We start from the raw sequence: 25,070 nt of genomic DNA on the forward strand, positions 1-25,070 counted from the left end.
CTCAAGGGCAGATTAGGCCTCTCCAGGGCCTGGTACCATAGACCTTTAACAGTTTTCTGCAGAACTTCACTGGTACCTGCTCAGGACCAACTGACAGGTTGAGAACAGCAGTACCTTCAATGCCACTGGCCATGGGTTCAGAGGGCCTAGGCACGGATACTTCCTCTGTCTAGAAGGTGCAGGTTCTGTCTCTTCTTGGATAGATGTATGTGAAACAGCACAAATTCATGACCAAGTTACATCACTAGTAAAATCATAATATATTCATAGCAATATAATAGAATAAAGGATTAGGAGGGCAACGGATCTTCTAGAACCTGAAGGTTGACATTCATTGTTCATGAGCTCAGGTGAAGGCAGCACCTTGGGAATTTGGTTAAATTGTAGCGAGAAAGACCAGGGTTAGTCGGAGGAAACCGTTTTCCCAAGCAGAATCATTGCAAATGCTGAAACTGGCCCCTGAGGTGGCCTGGAGCCTCCTTTCCTGAGTGAGATCTGTGGAAATAAGGCTGGTGGCTTTGGAAAGAGGGCTGTCTGTCATAGTGGCTTCCAGAAGACATGAGTCTCACAGCAGTTGGGCCACTGACACAAACTGCTGACTTGAGACCTTTCCAAAGGTGGCTTCCACTATGCTGCTGGAAGGGGGGTCTTCCAAGAGGAGCAGCACCAAAGGTCATGCACGGCAATGACCAATGCCCAGCTGCTCTAGGGGACACAGTGAGCCGGTTCTCCATCACACAAAGGACAAGGTGCAGAGTCAGTCTGGAGGGGCCGTGGATGGCACCAATGGTCATGTCAGTATCCTTCTTACCGATCTTGGGTACTTGCTGTTCTTGACAAGCATGTGTGTCCCCTCCATGCATTGTCCATACTGCCCATGAAGCACACACTCTGGGAGAAGGCCCTGGTGTACATGGAGGGAGGTGAGGTAAGATCTGAGGCAAGCTCCCTGGAGAACCATATACTGGCACTTCCCAGCACAACATCGGTCTCCAATAAATAGAGTAATCCATGAAGGCCTCCTCCGTTGGCCTCTACCTCTGACCTCCATCACGTAGCAGCAGCGTCTCCCAGCCCAGGCCCACCGAGGGTGCTCGCTCCTCTGGAGTGAGCGAGAAGAGGCTGAGAGGATGTGGAGGATTATAAGCAGGTCTGAAACCAGGGAAGTCAACTTTGCCTGCTTCGGTTTTGTGCCTGCAGCTTGCCATTCAGGTGGGGTGACCGTTGACATCCACTCTGCTCTATTACTTGGCCGTGCTGCCATCTCAGAGCCTCTCTCTCCACTCCTCGGCCACGGGCTGAAGTCCAGATGGGGAAGTCCATGTGAAACCCCTTCTTCTCCTCCCAGGCAAGTGTAGGGAGGGCCTTCCTGTTACTCTGAGATGAGGGGAATCTCGTCCCCACTCTGAGATCGAGACTGTGACATTTCAGGCCTTCAGCGTATGTGACTTTCTTTGCTTGAAATGTAACCCCAGGAAGACAGAGATAAACACAATGCAGGTCCAGGGACACAAAGGGTTCAATATGAGCAGCACTGGGAGGACCCATCCTCAAGGCGTCTTCTGCCTGCTCTGGTGCCAGAGTGCGGGCACTGGAGAGGGATGGTGCTTCCCAACATGGCAGCCTCCCAAATGACCTCTGTGGCAGGAAGTGAGGATAAAGGGAGCCAGCCCCTGCTGGTTCTATACTATGCTGAATCCAGATGTGGAGGAGGTTATAGCTTCCCCCTCCCCTAGCCTAACTCGGGTTATGAATAACTCAGCCACTCTCTCCTTCCTTCCATTCTGCTTCTCTGTGGGGGTGTGGGCAGTCAGAGGAGAGTCAGATGGCTTAGGCACACCCCACCCCCCCAGGGCTGGTGAGGGGCAGGGACTGCCTAAGTGGGCATCCTGGTTGGAGGACCCATGGCTAAGGAGAACCTGGGCATGTGGGGGCTCCTTCCAGGGAACCAGGGGGAGAATGGATCCTCCATCTCTGTGCCTACCTGGTGGTCCTACCCAGCCCAGGTGTATATGTCAGCTCTTAGAAGCCATGGGAGAGGCTTTGGGAGGAGGACACAGGGAAGGCAAATAGAGGCTGGTGTTTTCTTTCTTATTTAAAAAAACAAAAAGGCAAAGATCTGTTAACATTAGTAAAGGCAGGCAGGGGTGGAGGAGGAGGCAGGGTCCACTGTGGAAGAGGGCGGTGGTCCGGGGGGAGCCGAAGGTCAGACAAGGCCCGCAGCCTTCTCCTGCACATTGTACTCCCTGTTCTTCTTTACCCTCCAGCTGATGAAGAAGAGCAGCAGCGTGCCCAGTGCCTTGTAGCCCACCTGCAGGCCCAGGTAGCTGTGGGACAGGAGGAGACAGGAGCAGTGAGGTAGCTGGCCACACTGTAGCTGGGCTGAGCTCCTTGGAACCCACCACCCTGGATCTCTGCTAGGAGTTTCTCTCCCTTTCCAAAGCCACAGTCTCTCCCTTTAACCAACTTCTTTCTATGGCTACCTGCCCCTCTCTACCCCTCAAGGGCCTGTGGGGTCAGCATACTCCGGGACTATGGTTTCCACAGCTCCCTACAGGCCCTGAAATGCCTGTCACAGTAACCCTGCTCCCTTCCCATGGCAGGACCTACAGAGTGGCCCCTCGGAGCCCTGACAAGCCCCCACCACAGTCGCCAGACCAATGACCATTCTTTGCTCTTTGCCTAGCCTTCTGGATGCACACGCAGGCAGGGCCCTCACCTGTCCCGGAGAGCATCGTTGTCATAGTAGGCACAGGCCCCTCGCCTCCCTGAGCACTGGTAGTTCCACCGGATGCAGGAGTAGTCAATGGTGAGGCCATAGAGGGCTGGAGACGGCAGCCAGGCTGGCAGCAGCGGGGAAGAAAGTTCAGAGAGCCCAGGTCAGGTGGAGCCACAAGCAGAGGTGCCAGCAGGGTGGGGCGCTACGCTCACTTCAAGGTTCACACAGGTGAACAGCTCTGCCTGCCCCACCCATGGGGACCGCAGTGGCTTTGAAAAGCAGAATAACTATCAGCGAAGCCTGAATTTCTCTTTTCACCAGAAGGCTTAGGAGATAAAAGGAACCCAGGCCATCCTTTCTGGGCAGAATGAATCACAGGGTCACCTTGATGCCAGCTCAGACATACAACATAGTTCTCATGCCCGAGGTTGGCCCTAGGTAAAGACGTGGACTCCCCAGGTCCTCACATAGTCTCATGAAATAAGGGAAGGTAAGCTTGGTCTGTTCACTGTTCCAGGACCAAAGGGGCTCAGGACTGGACTCTTGAATCCCTATTTACCAAGGTTCAAATCCCATGTTCTTTCTCCATGACTTTACATTGTCCTATTGGGTCAGACAGGATCCCTGGAAGACCTGCCACACCATGTCCCCAGAAGCTGCATGGCAGCAACTTGTGCAGCAGACACTGTGTCTTACTGCTGTGCCTTTTCATGTTGAGCATTTTGGATGCCCACCCCCATCCCACCCCCACTCTGTACCATTAGGTCAAATGCAAGCAGCCACTGGCCTGGGAGGGGAAAGAAAGAGGTGCTATGTACTGGTGGCCCCACCCATGAGTGGGAAACTTCCAGAAGTGATCTCTCTAATTAGAACCTGCTCACTACCCAGTCTCCAAGGGAACAGGGAGAGAGAATCTGCCCCAAAAGATTGGCCTCCAGTGATCCTTTCCTATACAGAAATGAAATCCCGAAAAATGTTCAAACAAATCCCAGTGGGTAATTATAAACCTACTGCAGTTTACAAACAGGGAGTCTTTTGGTCTGTCCCAGAGTGGAACTATATTCTCCAGCGATGAATGGAATCTCTCCTGGTCTGGGTTTGCTGACCATGGCTCTGTATCGAGTTTTCTGAGCTCAGATGGAAAAACTAAAGCAGCAAAGGCTTTGAGCAGTGGGAGAGAGTGGCCATTTTTCTTTTCTTGCTTGGTGGTACTGGAGATTGAATCCAGAGCGGCTCAGCCATTGAGCCATGTCCCCAGTCCTTTTTTATTTATTTATTTTTTATATTTTGAGATACCTCACTAAGTTGCCCAGGCTGGCCTCAAGCTTTGCAATCTTCCTGCCTCAGCCTCTGTAATCACTGGGAATATAGGCATGGATCACTGTACCCAGCAAGGGTGGCTATTTTAAAGGTCACTGAAAGAATCAGGGGCAGGGCTTATAGGAGCCTGTCCCAGCAGCTGGTTGGATGGAAGGAATCAAGGTCTCCCTCCCAGCAGAGACGATAGAGCCTTGGCCAGGAGGACAGGGCACCCTGCATCTTGCATATTTATAATACAGGTCACAAGGCCCGGAGGGACTCCACAAGGACAAGAGGAACCAGTGGTATGAGACATGAGGCCACGAAATCCCACTAAAAAAGCTGGTTCATTTCTCATCAGTATCTCCAGCTGGGCTGGATTCCTGCTCAGCCCACCCCAAAAAGGACATGGCCAATACCCAGTGGCAGCCACTGCAGGGTAAGGTCTGGACCTGGCCCCCAGGGCTAACATGCAGAGGGGACTGCACAGTGTTACACCTTGATAGCAATGAAGACCCCCTCTTTGGAATCCCCACGTTCCCCCCTGCAGTTTCCACCCACCGGGTCCTTAATAGATCCATCCTCAGTTGAAGGGACCCTCAGTCCCTTTCCTTCTATTTACCTGTATCTCCAGGGTCCCACTTGTGTGCCTTGTGTTAATCTAGTGCATGGATGTGTCAAAAAGGGGCAGCCCAGTGTGAGCAGTCCAGGAAAGAATCTCACTCGGGGAGCGCTGGGTGCCACTGCTCCCTGTGGGCAGCTTGCCCTCCCCGTAGGGCACTGTTGATCACTTGTACACAGCTGGATTCCTCCAGGGGGCTCTGGGGCTGTTGGACAGGCAGGGTTCACAGGCAAAAGACCCCGCACAGAAGAAACATTGGCTGAATAGAGGTAGGAGGAGGGACTTTTTAAAATGGGAAGAAAGCCAGGGCTGGGTTCAGCTGCTGTTTGATGAAGGGCAGGAATGTAAGGTTTTTGTTCCTACGACAAATTCTTGGAGAAAGGTTTAAAAATACCTGCTGTTAACTCTCCAGGAGGTATTCTCAGCTGTGTCCATTTTTCCTTTTTCTTATATAATTTGGTTTGGAATTCATGTCATGGATGGAATCTTTCCTAACCTCAAGCAATCAGGGGAACGTCCATGTGGGGTTTAGCCATCTGCTGTTAATTATGCACAGTTTCTGTGTGCACTGGAGATGAGATGGGCTACCCCCAATCCTTCCCCACTCCCCATAACCCCTGAAAGCCCACAGCCCAGGTCCACTACTCAGAAAGGGGGCTCTAAGATACTCACCCAGCAAGCGCATCAGCAAGAACTGCACCCCGATGGCAAATGACTTTTCTTCCTGGTTCACCACACTGAAAAGGCAGACAGGAGATTAGTAGTGCAAAGATTCGGGGCTGCACCATGCCCTGGTCAGAGGGGCAATTATCCTTGGAGTGGGACCAAAGCTGCCCTCATGTGGCCCGAGAAGCCATCTGGCCAACTGGATTCACCTGGGCTGAATGTCCTGCTGTTATACTGGTGGTTCTCAGAGCATATTCCTAGATCAGCACTTGTTAGAAATGCAGGTTCTTTGGCTCCAGGGCTAGTGTATGGATGTGCCCAGAAGAGACAGACTTTGGGGAGGGGGAGAGAGATCTGTGCTTTCACAAATCCTCTAAGAGATTCCAATGCAAGCTCACATCTGAGAATCACTGGTCTAGGTGATTTTTCAGGGATGCCCGCTTTAAGAGAATGGGAGCAGGAGAGACTAGGAGGGAAGAATTGGTGGCGGAGGATTTTACGGCAGCAGGTCTGAACAACTCCCAGAGAGTGTCTGATACCAGGAAAAGACAGCCCTGGTATAATTAGGGCCCCTGGGCTGTTGGCTACTGTGCACAACTGAAAGAATTCTTTACCCCAGGCCAGCTTTGTGGGCGTGTGACCTGCAGTGCAGCACAGGAGTGCTCCACCCTCAGAGAGGCCCGTGCTTGTTCTAATGGTCGGCTGTGGCTGTCCTTAAATTACATTTTCACTTGCACTAGGTCCTGCAAATTAGATAGCTAGTCCTGTTCCCACCTGACTCCTTCCAGAGGGGAAGTGCGTTTGGCTGAAGGAGGTTCAGAAAGAGGGTGGGTGGCCCTGCCATCCCAGCAGCGGGGATGGAGCAGAGAGGAGCAGGAACTGGCCTCAGAGGCATCTGTTGACTGCCTGGGTTCTCTGTGCGGTCAGCGCACACTCCTGGAGGGTGCTTGTTGGGAGAAAAGCATGGAGGGCTGAGGATATAGTGAGGAAGGGAATCTGCAAGGAATCCCACTTCCCTCTACAGTTTGTTTTGATCCCACTACCAAAGTTCTCCTAGCAAAGGGAAAGGGACCTCATTCCAGACCCCTGGAGGGATGGCCCAGGGAAGGGATACTTACTGGGGTGTAGGCAGGAGAAAGAGGCACCATCTGGGATCCCCTCAATGGAAAATATCTCAAACCCTGATCTAATTTATGCTCCCTTTAGCCTATAGAGCCCTAAATGGCCCAGTCCATAGGAGAGGCACCCTCTTGATCTTTGTCCCCACCCTGGCCAGACTCTCCCAGATTCTTAACTTACAAGACTTGGGAACCCCAGTTTGACTTTTGATTGAGATCCTAGTGCCCACCTGCCTTACTCCTGCCCCATTTGGCCCTGAATCAGTGCCGGCTTTCTGACCACTCTCTCCTTCCACATTTGCCCCCAAGCCTCTTTTCACATGCCTGGCTGGGGGCTAGGACTAAGAGAAATCATGCTCGGGGCACCTGTGGTCACCTTAAGTCTCACCTTCCTGACAGTAAATAGCATCCATTCTGTCTTCCTTCCCGGGGGTGGGGGGGTGGGGGGTGGGATTTATCTTTAAACCATCATGGGATCCTCAGATCTCCTGTCTAGTTTTACCCTAGACCCTGACCAGGCTTGGAAAGGAGAGATTTTTCTAGAAAAGCCCATCTTGGGGTTGAAATAATGCTCTGTTCTCCATGACTTCCCCATCCCGGAGGTGTGGGGAAGAAGTCCTCAGGGTGATGATTTGACGGGGATTGTCCTCTCTCCCTTGAACTTGTGAGATTTCCTTACCCTGTCTCTCTCCCCCTCATGGCCTCGTCTAGATTTATCCCAGGGTCGGAGGATCTACTAGGGTCCATCTGACCCAGAGTGCTTGAAGGGACTCCTACTGAAGTGCCTTAGTTGAAGGCATCAGTGCTTGGAGCACAGGATGGGGAGCAGTAGAGAAGAGGGTGAGAGTGGCGTTGGTGGAAGCAACATGGGCTCTGAGCATCCCTGTGTGTCCTCCGTGAGTTTTGCTGAGCATGCGTGGTCCTGGCTGCTCTGATGCTGGGCCATTTCTCAGGGCTGTGATTGCAGTGAGCAAACTTGGGGCATGAGTGAGACTCTAGACCAAAAAAGAAGCTGGCTCACTGCTCACAGTGTCAGCGTTGGCTCTCCCAAGCTTCGCATTCCTCAGCTGTGGTAGAAACCCACTGCAGGGAAAGCATCCACCTGAGCCTCTCCACGTTACCCCCGCCCCCTCAGGATGTGGGGGACAAGGATAACTGACAGAACACCAGGGTCATACTGCTTTCTGTATTGTATGGAAGTCCTTTGTCTCTGATCCAGGAGATTCCTATCTTCTGTCAGCATCTTCAAAATAGCAACCGTGCTAGGAGCTTATTGGCTGCAAGCTAACTCAATTGGCTAAGTTGTAAACAGGGTAAAAAATCTCAGATCTTGACAAGTAGCTGCTTTGCTCTGTCCTTATCTCCTAGTCTTCTGGGGGGAAAGAGGTCCTGGGTACCTAGCTGTTCATAGTCATTATTGCAATTTGCTTCATAGTGATAATTGACCAATGTATAGAAAACCCGATGTTTACAAAGCAACTGACCATAGAATTTTGACACTGACACTTTGAGGTCAATGTCATTATCCCCATTTCATAAATGAGGAAGCTGAGATTCAGTGAGATTAGACAATAGCCAAGGGCACTCAGCTGGTATGTGGCAGCATAGGGACTTTGACCCTGGCACTGAGAGAGTCCAAATCCTATGTTCCTTCCTCTTGACCTTGATTCAAGGTGGGTAAGGACAGGAGGGAGGGTACCCTGTGAAGCGGGCAGGGGGTGGGGAACAGGCGTTCACTGTATAAATCTCAGAGGCACCTGAAGGCCGTTTTGATGGACACCCCTTCTCCCCCTCCCACCTTGGCCAGCCTTTCCCTTCTGACCTGAGGTCAAGGTCCTAGCTCCAAGCATGCTGGGATTTTCTCAACAGCCCTCACTCTGTCTCTGGAACTTTCCTTAGTTCCTGCTTCAATTTTGTGCCTCCCAGCTGAATCATTTTCCTTTCTCTCAGTGCTTTTAGGATTTTAAAATAAGTGAACCTACAGTCATTTCCACCACAGGAAGCCAGGCAGCCTGGCTCCCCCTTGGGACTCAACCATTCACCAGCTCTGCCACCCCGGGCCAGTGATTGATGGAGGCACTAAGAGGGCCTGCCTCAGATGGGTGCCATGGGACTGAACCAGGCCATGCAACAGAGAGCCCAGCAGAGAACTTTCCATCACTGCCACAAGAATTATTCCCCCCTGTTACAGGAATACCTTGCACATCATCATTCAAAGGACTCTGTGGGGCATCAAAGGAAGGAGAGATGAGAAGCAGGTGACAGGGTGTAAAGGAAAGGGAGATGAGGGAAGTCAGAAACCTAGCTCTGGGCCCCAGAAAGCACCACTCACCGCAGAACCATCATGTAGAGGGGGTTGTGGGAGATGCAGGCTATCAGGGCCACAAAGGAGATGAGGAAGATGGTCGGGAGCAGGAAGTGGGCGCAGGGGATCGGGCACGACCCCGTCTTTGCTGAAGCAGATCCCCCGGTCACGCAGCTGCAGTTCAAATAGATCTTGAAGGGCAAGGGAGGATACAGGGAGGAGAGTTACCATCACGATCTCACCTCTGCGCACTTCAAACATCCACACCAGCTCTTGCCAGAGAGTCCCTCTGGTTTGAACCCCTCTACCCTCCAGGGAAGAGGCTGAACTGGATTTGGAAGCTGAAGAGGAGACCAAGTAGGTTCCAAGGTGCCCCAGGGAGTTCCACTTCTCTCGATGTCTGGGCCACAGGAACCATCTTCAGCGAAACCAGCAGCCATTGTGGGCTGGCCTCCCACAGTTACGCCCACACTCAGATGCCCAAGATGCACCACCAGGCAAGGCCCATGCAGCTTGGAGCCAGAGGCCTGGGAGGGCTCTCCTCAGGACAGGGTCACCCCAGGCCCAGCTGTGCTGATTGTGCAGCTACTGCTTTTGCTGTTTGTGTGTTTTCTGTGGGGGAAAGTATCAACAGCAGGAAGTGGGAGCACATGGAATTGCCTGAGCTCTGCATCTCTTAGGGCTTTGCAGGAGCTTCCTGCCTGCTAGGAATTCTCTCTGCCTATCAAGGGACTCTAGAAGAGGTCCTCGTCCCAAGTCTGCAAGTCTGTAGGGCTCAGTCGTGTTACACAACTCAACTTTGGTGGCCACTACTTGTCTGATGGTCTTCACCTTCCTTCCTGCAGTGGCTGATGGCCCAACCCCTGACCTTGTGTTACAGCAGTGAAGGGGCCACTATTGGAACGAACGAACTGGTATGCTTTCCCCACTGCACAGTGGAAATGATGTACCCTCTTTACCTTGGGCTCCTAGGAAGCTCAGAAATATGTTATATATCATGTTGTAATATTTTTTAAAACGTATGAACTTTTTCCTTTATACTTCCCAATATTTTCCTTTAGTATATTTTTAAAATATAGGGTTTCCCCCCTTTTAATTTGCTATTTTTCCCCTTGATACTAGGCTAATGGATTTTTTTTTATCTTGATGGTACTTATGCTGTTATTGGAAACTTTTCAAGATTATTTCTGGAAGTAGATGAGTCAGAGGTAAGTAAATAAAGATAAGGAAACCACAAAAGCCACTGCAGACTCCTCCAAGTTGAAGGCAGGTGAGGAAGCATCTTGTCCAAGCCCCTCATCCTCCCTATGTCTAAGAACCATGTTCCTTTGCCTATCGAGACAGCTGGGAAATAGTCTAATTCTGTCCCCCCAGAGGATGGTAAGCGGGGGCCTGCCAGGCCCATGCCCTCCACAGAGGCTAAAGGGAGCTGGCTCACTCCTTTCCTTAGGAATCCTTTTGTAACAGTGGAGACTTCCATTGCTCTTAAGAGAAAGAACATCTAAGTGCTAAGCCTGACCTGTCCAACTCTGGCCCAGGTGGGCATGACACTCCTCCATCGGCACTCCCCTGCCCTTTCTCTGCTCCTACTGCCCAGCCTGTCCAGTGCATTCACACCTGGGGCCATTTTGCATCTGCTGTTCCCCCTACCTGCAATGCTCCCATGATTCCCAGGTTTTCATAGGTTCTCTTTTGCTGCCTGCTCAGTTTTAACCAATGCCACCTTCTCAGGGAATTCCCCAGGCACCCTCTGTCCCACTAAGTCTCTCCTCGACATGAATTACTGTCTAAAACTCTCTTGTGTCTTTATGGAACAGATGAAAAGTCCAGGAGGGCAGGGACCTTGTCTTCAGTACCTGTGGCTGTGCCCAGAGTCCACTATTTGTTGAATAATGACACAAATGACTTAAGTTGGTTTGCTGTTAGCTGATCCTGAAAGGCCCGGAGCTACAGTGCTGAGTGACCTTGTTGGACCTGGGTCCATCTTTAGCTGACTTTGGGCTGTCGGCATCTGGCCATGACCTCTAGGACAGGGGAGGAGGAGAGAGGGCTGACAGGGCCCAGAGGAGGCCAGGAGGCTGACAATGAGTCCCAGAGCCCAGGATGGGTCTGCAAGGGAACACATTGAGCTCCAAGATCCTGTGGGGGTTGTGCCTGTCCCTGGGGACCCCAGCTGTCCTTACCACTTGCTTGGAGCCTATAGAGCTCATGTTGATGCCGCTGCAGCCGGCATGGCAAGGAGAGATGTACTCAATCCCATTGTCTCCGCAGACAGGATGGAAGATGGAATCCGGGCACGAGCAGTCCCTGCGGCAGGCCAGAGGCTGCGGACGTATAGAACTTGATGTGCTGCCAGCAAAACAGGAAACGAGGAATCAAACAAAGAAAGACCAAAGGAAAGAAAAAGAACAACGCTACACTCCAGCCCAATGTGAGTTCCTGGCCTGCTTAGTGTGCCTGTGCGTCTCTGTTTGTCTTGGGTCAGTGCCACCCTGGGATCTAAATTATACCTATGGGAGCCAAAAGTGAATCTGCCACTGTTGGAGGGGTCACGACATCTCCATTTCTTCTGACATTTGGAGCCCAAACCCATAATTACACAGTTGGAGAGGTCTGGTCAGCAAACCCCCTACAGTAGGAGTCAAAATAACCAAGGAAGCTAAGATTCGGAGGAGAGAAACAGCAGCTGTAAGAGGAACATCGCAGGTAGCTTTTGCTCTCCTCCTCTTCCAGCTGTATTAGGGCTGACGGCAGAGACTGGGACCCTTGGAGGCAACTGGGGCTCTTGTCGGCTGCCCGTTCTCTGGGTCAACCTGGGCATTGCTCAGGTCATCGCATCCCCTGAACTCCATTCAGGGGGCTCTCACAGTCTGATCTTACGTTCCCATCCTGACTCGGATCTGATATTCATGATCTTCTTTGGGGAGGGTTGAAAAACCACAGTCCAGAGCTTCACTAAAGTAATAATACTAATGATAGTTACAGTTTATGAGGCATCTCTCAAGTGCCGGGCGCAGTGCCCGGGTGCTTTTCATGTAGTCATGACAGTCAATCTACCATTAACGGCTCACCTTTGATGACGGATGAAGAAACTGAAGCTGAGATAAGTAACTTCCCCCAACTAGGAAAGGGCACCGTAAGTGGCTTTCAGGCCAGTCTGATGGCAAAGCCATGTGCTAACTTCCCAGTGAAAATCCCCAAGGGGCTCAAAGGTTTCTGGGCTTCTCTCCACCCACCGTCAGCCTGCAGAGAAGCAGTGCATTGCCCACCCAGAGCCACCCTCCCATCCCTTACGGGGCTCTCCTTCCCCTACCAAAGACAGGAGGTAATTTCAAACGGAAAAGTGGAAACACCGCAGCTGAAAGGTTTAGCATCTTCAAATCTTGCAAAATCCAAAAGAAAAGGCCAATTGACATAGGACAAAACAGACACTCTCCTTGCCTAGCATCCTGCCTCTCCCAGGGCTCTAAAGCCCCTCCTGAACATAAAGCCAGACTCCAAACTACGACCCATATTGCTTTACAAAAACTGACAGACATGCCTCTCCTGCCCTCCTCCTCACCTGTCCTGATTTTTCAAGTGTGCCATCTCTTTTATCGTTCTTCTCCAGATCTTTTCAAATCTCCTCTTATCTTTCTTCAGCTGTTCAATGAGACTCTGTAATTCTGATGCTAAAGATAGCTTATTTCCTGGTTCCTGGGGCTCAGGTTGGTCCTGAAACCAAACTAATTAGTTTTGGGTGCTTCTTAAAAAGCAGAACCCTAACCCTGACTGCTGGTGGCCCACTAGGACCCTTTGATCATGTCTCATAGTGGAACGTGTATTTAAGGCCTGATTTTCTAAGTTTCCGTGTGAGAGATCAAATCAAAAGTGAACAGGAGAGAGGACAGGAGAGGGGGCAGAAAAGAAGCCCTACGACAGTCGGATTCAGGCCCTGGCTTTAGCAAAAGATCTCTCTGCACACTTTATTCCCCTTACCTAGGGGGGTAGACCTCGGCCACAGTGGGGGTGGAGCATCCCATGAAGAAGAGAGGGGCACAGAGGATCATGGAGATGGTGATGATGGTGGCAGCCACACGGGGGATGGTTTGCAGAGAGAAAACAAAACGCTTCATGAGGATTCCTCCAAACAGCATCCCTAAGGCGGCCGCAGGGAGGTTTACGGCACCTGCAGGGGAGAGACAGAGCTGGTCTGTGTGTTGGGCCTGGGAGCTCTGAGCTGGACCCCCAGGAAGGGAGCATGGCTTCAGGATGAAACACTGGACATGTTAAATTATCATAGTAATTGCTGGCATGAATTAAGCACTTATTGTTTGCCAGGCATATCTAGAGAGTTATCTTCACTAAAGCATAATCCTGCCTGTGCCAAAAATAAAGTGCAACCTTTGCAACCTAAGGGATGTGCATTTATTAAGCACCTTTCACTACCTGAGAAGGAAAAAAAAACAGAGTTGTTGTATCTGCCTCCACTGCCAAGTCCATTTTCTCTCTCTCTCTCTCTCCTGTCCCTGATGATGTCAGCTGGGAGGCTGTCAGACTTCCAGCCCCTGAACAGGGAGGAAGGCAGCCCCCAGCCTCCACCCACTCCTGAATGGAATAATGAGAGCCCCAGAAACCTGCCAAGAACATTCTAGATTGCCAACCAGGAAAAATGTCCTTAAAATGTTTTCTCCTGGGCAAGTCCTTCTGTCTCCTGTCTGTGTCCGGTCTGGTCTCTCCCTCAGCCAGAGTGGCCCCAGGCCCGCAGCCCCCTCTGGACTAACCAATGAGAAAGTTGGCATAGGCCGCGGAGGCGCCATACTGCTTCTCCAGGAACTTGTTGAGGAACGTGGAAAGTCCGGCGATGACGGAGGAGAAGGTGCACTGGGCCAGGACCACGAGCATGAAGAGCGGGTTCATCAGGAGCCTCATGAAGATGCGGGGGAACCCTGCAAGTAGACTGCTGTCAGGGCCCAGGCGACCTCGAGACCAGCCACCATCCCACTCTGAGGAACCAAGAGTGCAGGACCAGACTAGGGCCACACAGCCACGGCGGCTCCTACAGAACATGCTCGAGGGCTAAAACCAGGCTGTGTCTAAAAGAAATCTGGGATTAACACGGAAAACTGTCTCCTCCCAAGACCGCCACCTCCACATGCAGGGAGGAGGGACAGGACGCGGGGGTCAGACTTCACAGTGCAGTACAAACTGCCTCTGCCTACAGACCACCTGCTTTTAATGTCCCTTACAACACACCTGACCACCTCCCCCACAACCACTCAGAGCCAGCCCACCCAGGGCGGGGGGGGGGGGCGGTTGTCAGTTACGTTTAATGAAATCCATGAGGGAGCCTCTAGACTTGGCTTCTTCCAACTTCCTCGCCTCATCGACTATGGCAGGAGACCTCTGGAGGCAGCAAAAGGGGTGAGCATTAATGGCCCTTCACAGAGCCTGTGACTCCTTGGACTCAGTGGCTCAAGGATGGTGTCTGTCTGAGAAAGTATCCAGAGCATGTGCCCTGGAAGCAAACACCACCTGCGCTGCAGAGAGCCTGGTGCCTTGACCGCAATGCCTCTGCGCCAAGGTCTCTCCTGATACCTATGGCCACATTATTTCATGTCTGACTTTCCCCATGACCGATGCCAAAGGTGTCTTCCTGGATCCCAGCTCTTGTCTGTATGTCATGGCTACACTTCTCCCCTATGCTCAGATTTCAGGGGGCTGCCAGCTTCTAGGACACAGGGATCTAGAATGTCCCCTGTTTTCAGATCTCCATTTCAGTCTCCTCTCTGGGGTCCCTGCTTCCTCCTGGGCCCACAGGGCAGTCCTGCTCCAGGCTCTTGCTCTGTCCCTGAACTTTGCCTACACCTTCTGGGAACCCAAGTCCGTGAACTTGCCTCTTCTGAATGCAGCAGCCCCGCCCGAGGCCCCAGTTCCAAACCACTGCACAGATGCCAGGTCCCTGAGTGCTGTCACTCTTAGGGTCCTAAAGGGGATTGCGTCACCGGTGACAGATGCTCCCATCCACTGCAATGTCTGGCTCCTCATCATTTCCTTCCCAGGTAAGTAATCTAATTATCTTGAGTATTTTAACCAAGAGAAAGCTTTGGTACAAAGCAACTTGCCCAAGATAAACTGGCCAGTTTATAAGCAGCAGAGTTGTGCTCAAACCCAGATCTGTCTGACCCCCAATCCACCAGGACATGCTGCCAACCTCAGGAATTCTTCCCCACTCCAAGCCAAGGTCCTCTTCCCCTGCCCCTCTTCCCACAGATGGGCCCAGATGTCACACGCCTCATTGCCAAACATGGAGCTCCATATCTGGCTCAAAATCTGGGCACAAACACAATCTCCTTCCAACCAGATCTCTGCCAAGTCCTTCTCAGTACCCCTCCAGGAACGTCTGGCCTTGCCCTTGTCCCAGCGCTCTGATTGCCACCGCCTGATCCTCAGTGCATTCTCCCTCTCTCACCTGTGCCTCTTCACGTCTCTAGATTTCATTCCATCCTGCCTCCCCAGCCTCAATCTAGCTGCCACATTGCCACTCAAGTGGTCACCCAGTCACTGAAGTGCCCAGACAAGTTCAGAACAAGTTTTGGGCCCTCAGCCTCACGTCCTCCCCCGAATCTTCTCTTCCCTGTCCTCTGTTCTCACTCTCCCTGGATTTCTGTCCCCAACACATATGACCAGCAGATGCATAGATGGTCACCAGTTTATGTGAACTCAGTGTTTTCCAGACCTTGGAACTCTCATGATTTTTGAGATGCCAACATGGTAAAGGAACATGAATGACGAGGCTAGACATCCACCAGTCCCTTCACCTCTCAAAGCTAAGATGCTCTACGTCATTGAACTTGTTCCTGTTTCACCCAGAATTTTCTTAGCCCGCTGCTGCTTCTCATCTCTTTTTTCTCCTTCCACACCTGCATCTCTTTCTTAAACTCCTATTGGGTAGAGCTGTGGCCTCCAACAACTTACCTCTTTTCCTGTGGACATTGTTCGAGGAAAGAAAAAGAAGGGGAAAGAGGTGAGAACCAAGAAGCCTGAAGAAATGAGCAGGCCCAGCCACCAGGCTCCAATCCATCGAGGGTCACCTGGGCTCAAGTTAACTGCAGCTGGAGAGAAACCAAAGAATACAGGTGTTTGTTGAATAAATGCATAAGCTCACCTTACTGGAAAAAGAAACTCTATTCAGGGTTTTTTTTTGTTTTGTTTTTGTTTTTCCTTTTTATTATTTTTAACTTTTTTTCTCACAGGACAAGCCTGGAGACAGAGGTAGAACCTGGGTCTGTAGATTTCTTTTCCAGGTCATTCTGCTCTTGCCAAAGAACTGAGGATACTGTACATGAAGCTGAACAGCAGAAAAGCCCCAGGCTGAAGGGAGCATCCCCTTCCCCTCACTGGATTTTATTCCCAGCTGTTTTATTCCCAGCTGATATGGGGGTGTCTTTCACTGAGCAAGTCTATGAAGTAGGAGTTACATCCATTCACCTCTAACCTATCAGAAAACTGGAGTTTGAGAGGTCAAGTCCCTCGTCCAAGGTTAAAGTCAGTGAGTATCATTTCATGGGTCAATTTCAAACCTAAGAATTCCTGGTGACCAAGGTGTACAAACCTTAACCATGAGCCATCTTAATCTTAAACACTGAACTCTACCACACCCCGGCTTTATTACTCCCTAAATAAAAGAGGCCTCATAATGCTTAGGAGCTAGAGGAAGCAGACATTAACAACGTGGCCTGCCTGGCCCCCAAGGGAGAAGCTCCTCCACATCTAGAAGTCTGCCATTGTGTTTCTGAAGGAGAAGGTGGCAGAATGGCTCACAGTCACACAATGACAGGCATCCCTGGGCACTGATCTGGGTATGCAGGGAGCTCAGTTGCTGGTTTCTTTGGACAGCCAAGTATCAATCAACTCAGGAAAGGCCAGCAAAGGGCACAGATGGCTCCATCCAGTGGCATAAAACTCCCCTTGGTTTGCCACTTCCTCTTAAATGTACAGGCAGATGACACTGTGGTCTGACAGCCCCCAGGGATAGTCATCTAGGCTCTGGCACACGGGTGTGTTTAGCACCTGCCCAGTTCTTTCTGAGATGGACAGGCCTTGCCCTGGGTGAATGGGCACTGATGTTGCGGGGTGTGTTCTTCCTGAGGGTCTGACTCGGTCCTGCCTCCCAGTACCTTTAGCGAGTGGGAACTTCCCATACCACCCCCCACCTTGCACTCTCTACTCTTTCCACCCTCTTGGCTCTGATGGGGGGTTTCATCCACCTGGGTAGGCCTTCCTTCTCATGACTACTGTGCAAATGTCCCACCCACCCGCCATGGCTCCATGCAGACATCATCTCCCTAGAAGGCCCTCCCCAGTTGTCTCATGCAGGAGCTCTCTTGCCTTTGAACTTGGAAAGCACTTTGCCCATCTCTCTTCCACCCTTCTCTGTCTTGCAGAAGGCTCATTGGGGTAGAGCATGTCCACAAAGGCAAGAATCCCTGGCTGGATGCATGCTGAGGCCAGCTTTCTGAGTCCTGGTGTTCATATCTTTGGACTTTACTTTCTCATTTAAGGTATCCGTGACTTAGTCTATACCATTTTTTTTGAAAAATGCAAGCTCACATCTGCTGATCTCTTAATATCTATCAGACTCACTCTAATCTTTAGAAGATCTCTCCTACTATTATTGGCCCAGTTTTACAAATGAATAAACTGAAGCACAGCAAGGTGGAGTTACTTGCCTAAGATCACTCAGCTAGGAACAGGTGGAAACAGGATGAGACACAAAACTAGTGCCCACCGGTAAAACACCACGTCACGTTCTTCTGGATGTGTGTCATTATCATAAGGAATGTCTTGGGCAATGTTTCTTTTTTCCTTCAGCAGAGTTCTTATCAAATATTTTGCTTTTAAGCAATAAAGCAACTTCTGAAAATCAAATAACCACCACCAAGATGGGCAGGTGAGGTGATAACAGGTGGGGTCCTGCCTTGGGGTTCAAGGTTTCCTACTGCAGAAACCTTATGTGAGTGCATGCTCCATGGAACAGGTGATGAGGATGGGTGTCTTCTGCACATGCTCACCTGTGTCAACCCTGCCGTAATCCACAAAGATCTGCAGCATGACCGAGCCCAGCAGGTACCCGAAAGCTGGTCCAAATACAGCGATGGCAAACAAGATGGCTGGAAATGGAAGCAAAGGAAAAGAGTTTGAGGGGGGCTCAGAGGGTTTGGCAGCCCCAGGCTTCCAAGCCCAGGGGGATCCCTGAGATGTCACCATCTGTCCTCTGGACCTAACAAGCCCACACTATCTCCCACTGACGAGGCCAGACCACTCGAGATGCCAAGACACACAGAACCAAATGGGTTTCTCCTCCAGCCAACTACCAGAGACCTGCTGTCCAGGAAGGAAAATGACCTTAGTATTCTAAAATGCCAATCTGGGTGTATTGATGGGGGCACTCCCTGCAGGTGACAGTGCTGGCAGGAGCTTGAGGGGTCTAGGGCCTGTGGGTGTGGTCTGTCTGGTCTGGGTTATGGGTCTCCAGGAGCTCGCTGTGGCTTGCTCCAAGGGAAGGATCTGGGCATGCAGAGGGTCACTTGCTATCTGTTTTCTATGTGCTTGTTTGAGGTCAACCTGCCTCTAAGTGGATAGCTCAGAGGACACATGTTCCTGGACTATGCCTGGAGGACTGGACAGTGATAAAGCTGCTGTTGATTCAGGATCAATAGTCGGCACTCATTTGCTGTGTTCTGGCCAAAGTCAGACCTCATTTCAGTCCCAGGACCTTGGCAAGTGCTCCAGCCAGGCCTGACTCTCCCCACAGCCCTCTTCAAGCCCAGGACTCACAGATATACAGGGGTGAGTTGTTGGGTTCTGCAAAGTCATCCACATAGGAGATCCCAAAAGGCTGAATGGGCACCGTCCCAATGCCGGCCAGCAGCTGGGCCATCACCATCAGGCTCCACATGCTGCTGGTCTCCTTCCGAGTGTCCTGCATGGTGCTTTGGCACTTAGTAGGGGGCAGGTCCTTCCAGTGCTTCTGACAGAGATCATCTTGGAAGCTGCTGCTGTTCCCTGTAAGGAGAAGCTCTGGTCACCACAACTGGATCCACCAGCTGACCTCTAATCCTGGCCTTTCTCCCATGATGTTGGGGAAGAACCAAACCAGGGCCAGAGGCTGTGCTGGCAGAGAGAACATGGCTCCCAAGGATCACTCCTTCTGTTTAGCTGGCAGAAGGGACCCTAGAGACAAAGGTGAGAGAAAGGCAGAATGTGGGTCCCATTCCAGGAGGAAGAGGGAGCTGCTTCTCATGGTGTCATGCTTCCTCCCGGGGTGGTGATGAACAGCTGAGCATGGTCAGTGCCCAAAGGGTCACCCACCTGGAAAAGGGGAACCCAGGATCAAAGCTCTAGCTTGTTGGCCTGCACTACCCCTGGGGCTCTGGGTCCCCAGCATTCTCTTCAGCAGGACAGAGGTCATTCTGTCCCACAGAAGACAGGATCCCCTCCAGCCTTGATTGTGTCCCTCCTGGGTCATGACCTCTAGAACTTTCACTCCTTAATGAGCCCAGCATCAGGTCATACTGGAGGACCTACTGCCAAAGACATTAAGTGACCTTGCCATACCTGGGCAGAATCCAAGAACCACAGGCCTCTGTCCCTCTGAGACCTTCTAATGCAACTTCTTGTATCATAGGTGGGGAAGCTGAGGCTGCATCAAAGGAGCCTCGAGGCTGTACCTCGAGGTCCTTGTGGGAGGGCCTCTGTGTGGCCTGTGGGTACTGCAGTTCCTGTGACTGTGGATCTGGCCAAGTTGAGCAGTGCTTCTATGCCTCTGTTCTTTTTGGGGGGTTGTGGGGGGTACCGGGGATTGAACTCATATGCACTCAACCACTGAGCCACATCTCCAGCCCTATTTTGTATTTTATTTAGAGACAGGGTCTCACTGAGTTGCTTAGCACCTTGCCATTGCTGACGCTGGTTTTGAACTCGCAATTCTCCTGTATCAGCCTCCCGAGCCCCTGGGATTACAGGAGTGTACAATTGAGCCCAGTTTATGCCTCTGTTCTTAATTGGGCCCATACTAAGCAATCAATATTGTATCCCCAAGTCCTTGAGAGTTTTAAGGGCTCCTTTCTACAAGACCCCTTTAATTCCTGCCCTCTTCTGGCCAGGGGAAATCACTGACATCATGGATCTGAATAACACTTGATCTTCATTTGCAGAACTCCCAGAGTGGGTGTGGCCCAGAGCTGGGAGGGCTTCAAAGTCCCATGGAGAAGATAAGTGAGGGCCACAGACTTGATCTGCTTCCATATTGGATTCTCCTCAGCTCAGGGCTATCCCAGATATTGTGACTGGGACTGGGGGGGGTCTTCCCTCCTTCTCCTCTCCCACATATGCCTCATCCAGCGTGGCCCCACCACTGCCTGTCTCTACCCTGGTATATGAGATGAGACTTGCTTGAAAATTGCTGGCCCAGGGGGCTCCCCTAGGGCATCAAGGGCAGTCCCAGGAAAAGCAAAGCTGAGCAGGCCTTCTGTTTTGGTCAAGATCATCTAGACCCTGTACCATCTGTGGGCAGGAAACTGAGCACCCTGGCAAGATGCCAGTCCCCAGACATCGGTTAGTGTTCCTCTGTACCTTCCTCCTCCATTGCATTCACATTATCCCACTTTCCAATGAAGAATTCAAGCAGTGGTCTAACTCCAGGATAAAATAATCGACAGCCTCGTAGACACAGAGATAGGATATAGCTTATTAACTTGGAAAGACACTACAACATCTGGTTAACCCCCAAACTAACTAGTAGTAGCTTGAAGAAGAATATGATCCCTAAGTTATAAAACTTGTGTGCACTACCTGAATATGGAGTCAAAACCTTTGGAAGACTATGAGCTCTCTTCTATGTGATGGGATAAATCCATCTGTTTGGTCTGCCTCAGTTTATTTTCTCATTTTTCTTCAATGAACACATGATGATTTTTAAATCAAGCATGCACACGCATGCACACACACACACACACACACACTTTAAATTTAAAAAGGTTTTCATAAATGAACATGCTCCAAATTTAACAATGGCTCCCTCATTTCTTGGTTCATTTTCATTGCCCTTCTTCCTGATGTTGGCCCTAGGCCTGCACAGGTGTGGGCTGACTTTCTGCACCCATCCTCCCCACTTGTCACCTCCTCTTCCCTGGGGGAGGGTGAGCCTTTCTCCCCTGGCACAGACTTTACTGTAGAGACTCAAGTTCCAGCATCAGGATTTTAAAACCTCCCTGGACAGGCTGAGCCAGACACTGTGCTTAGTCTGTGATATACATTGTCTCCTGCTCACAGATGTTCTTAACCTACCTAAGGTGGCTGGTTTGGGGGGCAGAGCTGGGATTTGACTCTGCAGGTATCTGACTCAAAGTCCACACTGAAACCAAGTCTGAAAGGTAGCTTTGAAGACAGAGCACACATTTTTCAGGGATGGGAGCAAAAGGCTTCATTCCTGATCACATTCAAACATAAGAAATTTTTGACCTCTGAAAGTACCTGGAACCTTATACCTACTTCTTCTCAGGCAGAGGTGTCCTAGAAGGGGGTTGGCTATTGGCAGGAAGAAATTTGGCAATAAGATACAATAAATACACAGCATAGGGAGTTAAGAAATTGATTATACCTATGTAGCTAGGTAATCTTCAGCAAATTTCTAAACCTCTCTGAGCCTTAGTTTCCCTTGGAGTAGAGACCATAAGGTAGCTCTATAAAGGGATTGCATGAGGGACCATTAAGACCTAGAAGGCTATGGTTCCAGAAAGAGGCCTGGGCATATGAAGTTGAAATTGCCAGTCAGTAAGAAGGCCTGGTGTCTGTATCTGCACCCCTGAAGGAAGGCTGGGGTGGCTCAGCAATGCTGAAAGGTTCCCATCCTCAGGACAGTCACTTTAGTCTAGAAGCACATGATTATAAATTGCTTCTGCTGAGACAGAGCTCCAGGGGCTGTCTGATCCACCCCCACCCCACTCAGGGATCCTTCCACCAACACTGACTGGTATCCAACACCCAGATCTGGGAATGGTGCTGGCAGGTCCCCAGGGGGAAGTCCTGGTGATTGTGGGCAAGCAAGGCCAACAGATGTTGGAAGGACTGTACTGGGAGCCTGGGATGTGGGTTCTGGTCTTGAATCTGTGACTTCATAGGCCAGCAATTTTGACTTTGAAAGGCCTTAGAAAGTTCTAGGGAGAGGCCAAGCACAGCAGAAGGTGGGAGGCTGCTGTTGAGCCAGGTGGGCAGAGGAGGTTCACACTCCTGGGCTGTCCTCAGTGCATCAGTCTCACAGGCACCTCTGGGCTGCTGGCCCAAGGTGAGAGGCTATCCCTTACCACAGGCTGCGCTAGTCCTTACAATGAATGGCAAGTACCATGGCTTCTGTGCCCTTTTCAACACCAGATGTGCATATGTAGGACTGAGGACCGAGCAGGCTGCCTGGCCTGGGAAGGGCTCAGATATTTAACACAAACCCACCTGACCCAGCGTAGCCAAATGGCCCAACACAGCTGCATGGTCACTCAAATCAGCTGGCATGAACACTCCTCTGCTCACTTCCCTGCACCAGCTTTGACCAAATCAATGAATTCTAAAGAGCCAGCATATATACTTTGGGTCTATAAATAAATGGGCTGCTGCCAAGTTTTTAAATGAGTATTTCTTTCCAAATATTCAAAAAACTTTTCAGGTATATTTTATAGGAGGAAATGAGCAAAATCAGAGTTCCCTAAAACCTCAGGCTGATGTCAATTGAAAATGTGTTTGGCTGAGCCACCCTTGGTGTGACAATAGCTCTCTGTGGCGTGTTGCCTCAGAGGCTAATGGGGTGTCAGGACCAGATCTAAATGATATTCAAGAATATTTTAAGGTCAAATAATGTTATGGGTTGATATGAGGTATCCCCCAAATCTCCTGTGTTACTGTAGGAGGTGAAGTGGTTAGTTTGTGAGAGCTATAACCTAACCAGTGAATCCTAATTTGAATGGACTGGGTGGTTGATAACTAGTGCAGGTGGAGCATGGCTGGAAGCAGCAAGGCACTGGGGGTGTGCCTTTGGAGATTATATCTAGTTCCTTGGCTCCTCTTTCTCTCTCTGCTTTCCAGCTGACATAAGCTAAGCAGTTTTTTTTCCACCACACCCTTTTGCCATGGTGTCCTGCCTCATCTCAGGCTCACAGCAGTGGAGTCTGCCAATTATGGACTGAACCCCTGGAACCGTGAGCTCAAAATAAACTTTTTCTTCTCTAAGTTCCGTATTTTGGCCAACAGAGATGAAAAGGTGACTAATACGAATGATAATACTGAGAGAGGGGTTCAAAGAATTGGCTCCGAATCCCAGCTCAGCCACTGAAAGACTGTGCCTAGGTTCAAGCACCTTATCCCCTCAGCTGCAATAGGGATGATGCCTGCTTCACAGGCATAAAGGGGGTGTGCTGAGTCCTGAAAAATACCTGGACCAAGATCCATTCATTCTTCAGTCATTCAGTTATTTTTGCCAATAGTGACTGGGTGGACCCTCTGCCTGAGTGGGAGATATCAAGGTGATGGAGAGGCCCAGGTACTTTTCATACAAACTTTTCAGTCTATTATGGTAGGCAGATCTTTAAAAAAAAAATAGGACAAAATTAGAAAAGGAAAAAAAATCAAACTATCACTGTTGGCAGATGATATGATCCTACACTTAGAAGATCCAAAAAACTCCACCAGAACACTGCTAGAGCTAATAAACAAATTCTGCAAAGTAGCAGGTTACAAAATCAACAAACAAAAATCAATAGCTTTCCTATACATCAGTAATGAATCCACTGAGAAAGAAATCAGGAAAACAATCCTATTTACAATATCCTAAAAAAACACCTAACCAAGGAGATGGAGACTTCTATAATGAAGAAAGAAATTGAAAACACAAGAAGATGGAAAGACTTCCCATGTTCATGGATAGGCAGAATTAATATGGTAAAACGGCCATATTACCAAAAGCAATATACAGATTCAATGCAATCCCCATCAAAATACCTATGACATTCTTCACAGAAATAGAAAAAAATAGTTCTAAAATTCATCTGGAAGAATAAAAGACCCAGAAGAGCCAAAGAAACTTTAATCCAAAAAAGCAATGCTGGAGGCATCAAATCTTGACTTCAAATTGTACTGTGGAGCTTTAGTAACAAAAACTGCATGGTACTGGCACAAAAAAACAGATGCATAGATCAAAGGTATAGAAGACAGAGACAAAAGCAAACAGATATAATCATGTGATTTTTGACAAAGCACAAATAACATACATTGGAGAAAAGACAGCCTTTTTAACAACTGGTTATCCATATGTAGAATGAGGCTAGATTCTCAGTCTGCACAAAAATCAACAAAAAATGGACAAGTGACCTCAGAATTAGACCAGAAACAATGCAACTCCTAGAAGAAAACATAGGGTCAACACTCCAGCTTTGGGGCACTGGCAATGACTTTCTCCATAGGACCGCTAAAGTTCAGGAAATAATGCCAAGAGTTAAAAAAATGGATGACATCAAATTAAAGAGCTTCTGCACAGCAAAGGAAACAAGACTGTGAAGAAAGAACCTATAGAATGGGGGGAAAATCTTTGCTAACTACTTTTCTGACAGAGGATTAATATCAGAATCTATAAAGAACTCAAAAAACACCACCAAAAAAAAAAAAAAAGGATCCCAATTACTAAACGGGCAAGTGAATAAATACAAATATACAAATGACCACACACATTAAAAAATGTTCAACATCTTTAGGAATTAGAAAAATGCAAATCAAAACTACACTGAGATTTCATCTCATTCCAGTTAGAATGGCAACAATAAATGCTGGAGAGGATGTGGAGAAAAACACTGATGATGGGATTGGAAATTGATACAATCACCATGGAAATCAGTATGGAGGTTCCTTAAAAGAGTAGGAATGGAACCACTAAATGACCCAGCTATACTACTCCTCAGTATTTATCCTAAAGAATTGGTCAGAATACTATTGCAACATGCACAGATCCATGTTTATAGCAGCACAAATCACAATTATAGGCAAAATATGGAACCAGCCTAGGTGTCCATCAGTGGATGAATGGATAAAGAAAATGTGGTATACATACCCAATGGAGTTTTATCCAGTCATAAAGAAAAATGAAATTATGTCATTTGTAGAAAAATGAATGGATCCAAAGAACATTACGTTAAGTGAAGTAAGCCAAACTCAGAAAGGGTCCTGTTTTCCTTCATATGTGGAAGCTCAAGAGAGAAAAAAGGAAAATAAAGGTGTGTGTGTGTGTGTGTGTGTGTGTGTGTGTGTGTGTGTGTTTGGGGG

At 49.6% G+C, this 25,070-nt stretch overlaps 1 protein-coding gene across 1 annotated transcript in view; it reads right to left on the reverse strand.

The window, feature by feature from the left end:
• Window positions 1-324: 324 nt before the first annotated feature.
• Window positions 325-25,070, reverse strand: part of Slco2a1 (solute carrier organic anion transporter family member 2A1) — an 85,191-nt gene continuing 60,445 nt past the window's right edge. The window contains exons 4-14 of the mRNA XM_026383897.2: window positions 18,549-18,776; window positions 17,783-17,881; window positions 15,687-15,823; window positions 14,036-14,114; window positions 13,493-13,657; window positions 12,708-12,897; window positions 10,913-11,078; window positions 8,757-8,920; window positions 5,313-5,377; window positions 2,720-2,843; window positions 325-2,327 (exon numbers count right to left, since the gene is read on the reverse strand). Coding sequence (XP_026239682.2) covers window positions 2,207-2,327; window positions 2,720-2,843; window positions 5,313-5,377; window positions 8,757-8,920; window positions 10,913-11,078; window positions 12,708-12,897; window positions 13,493-13,657; window positions 14,036-14,114; window positions 15,687-15,823; window positions 17,783-17,881; window positions 18,549-18,776 — 1,538 coding nt within the window. The 3' untranslated portion in view covers window positions 325-2,206. The remainder of the gene's footprint in view (window positions 2,328-2,719; window positions 2,844-5,312; window positions 5,378-8,756; window positions 8,921-10,912; window positions 11,079-12,707; window positions 12,898-13,492; window positions 13,658-14,035; window positions 14,115-15,686; window positions 15,824-17,782; window positions 17,882-18,548; window positions 18,777-25,070) is intronic.

This window comes from Urocitellus parryii, chromosome 2 (genome assembly GCF_045843805.1).
Source record: "Urocitellus parryii isolate mUroPar1 chromosome 2, mUroPar1.hap1, whole genome shotgun sequence".
NCBI lineage: Eukaryota > Metazoa > Chordata > Mammalia > Rodentia > Sciuridae > Urocitellus > Urocitellus parryii.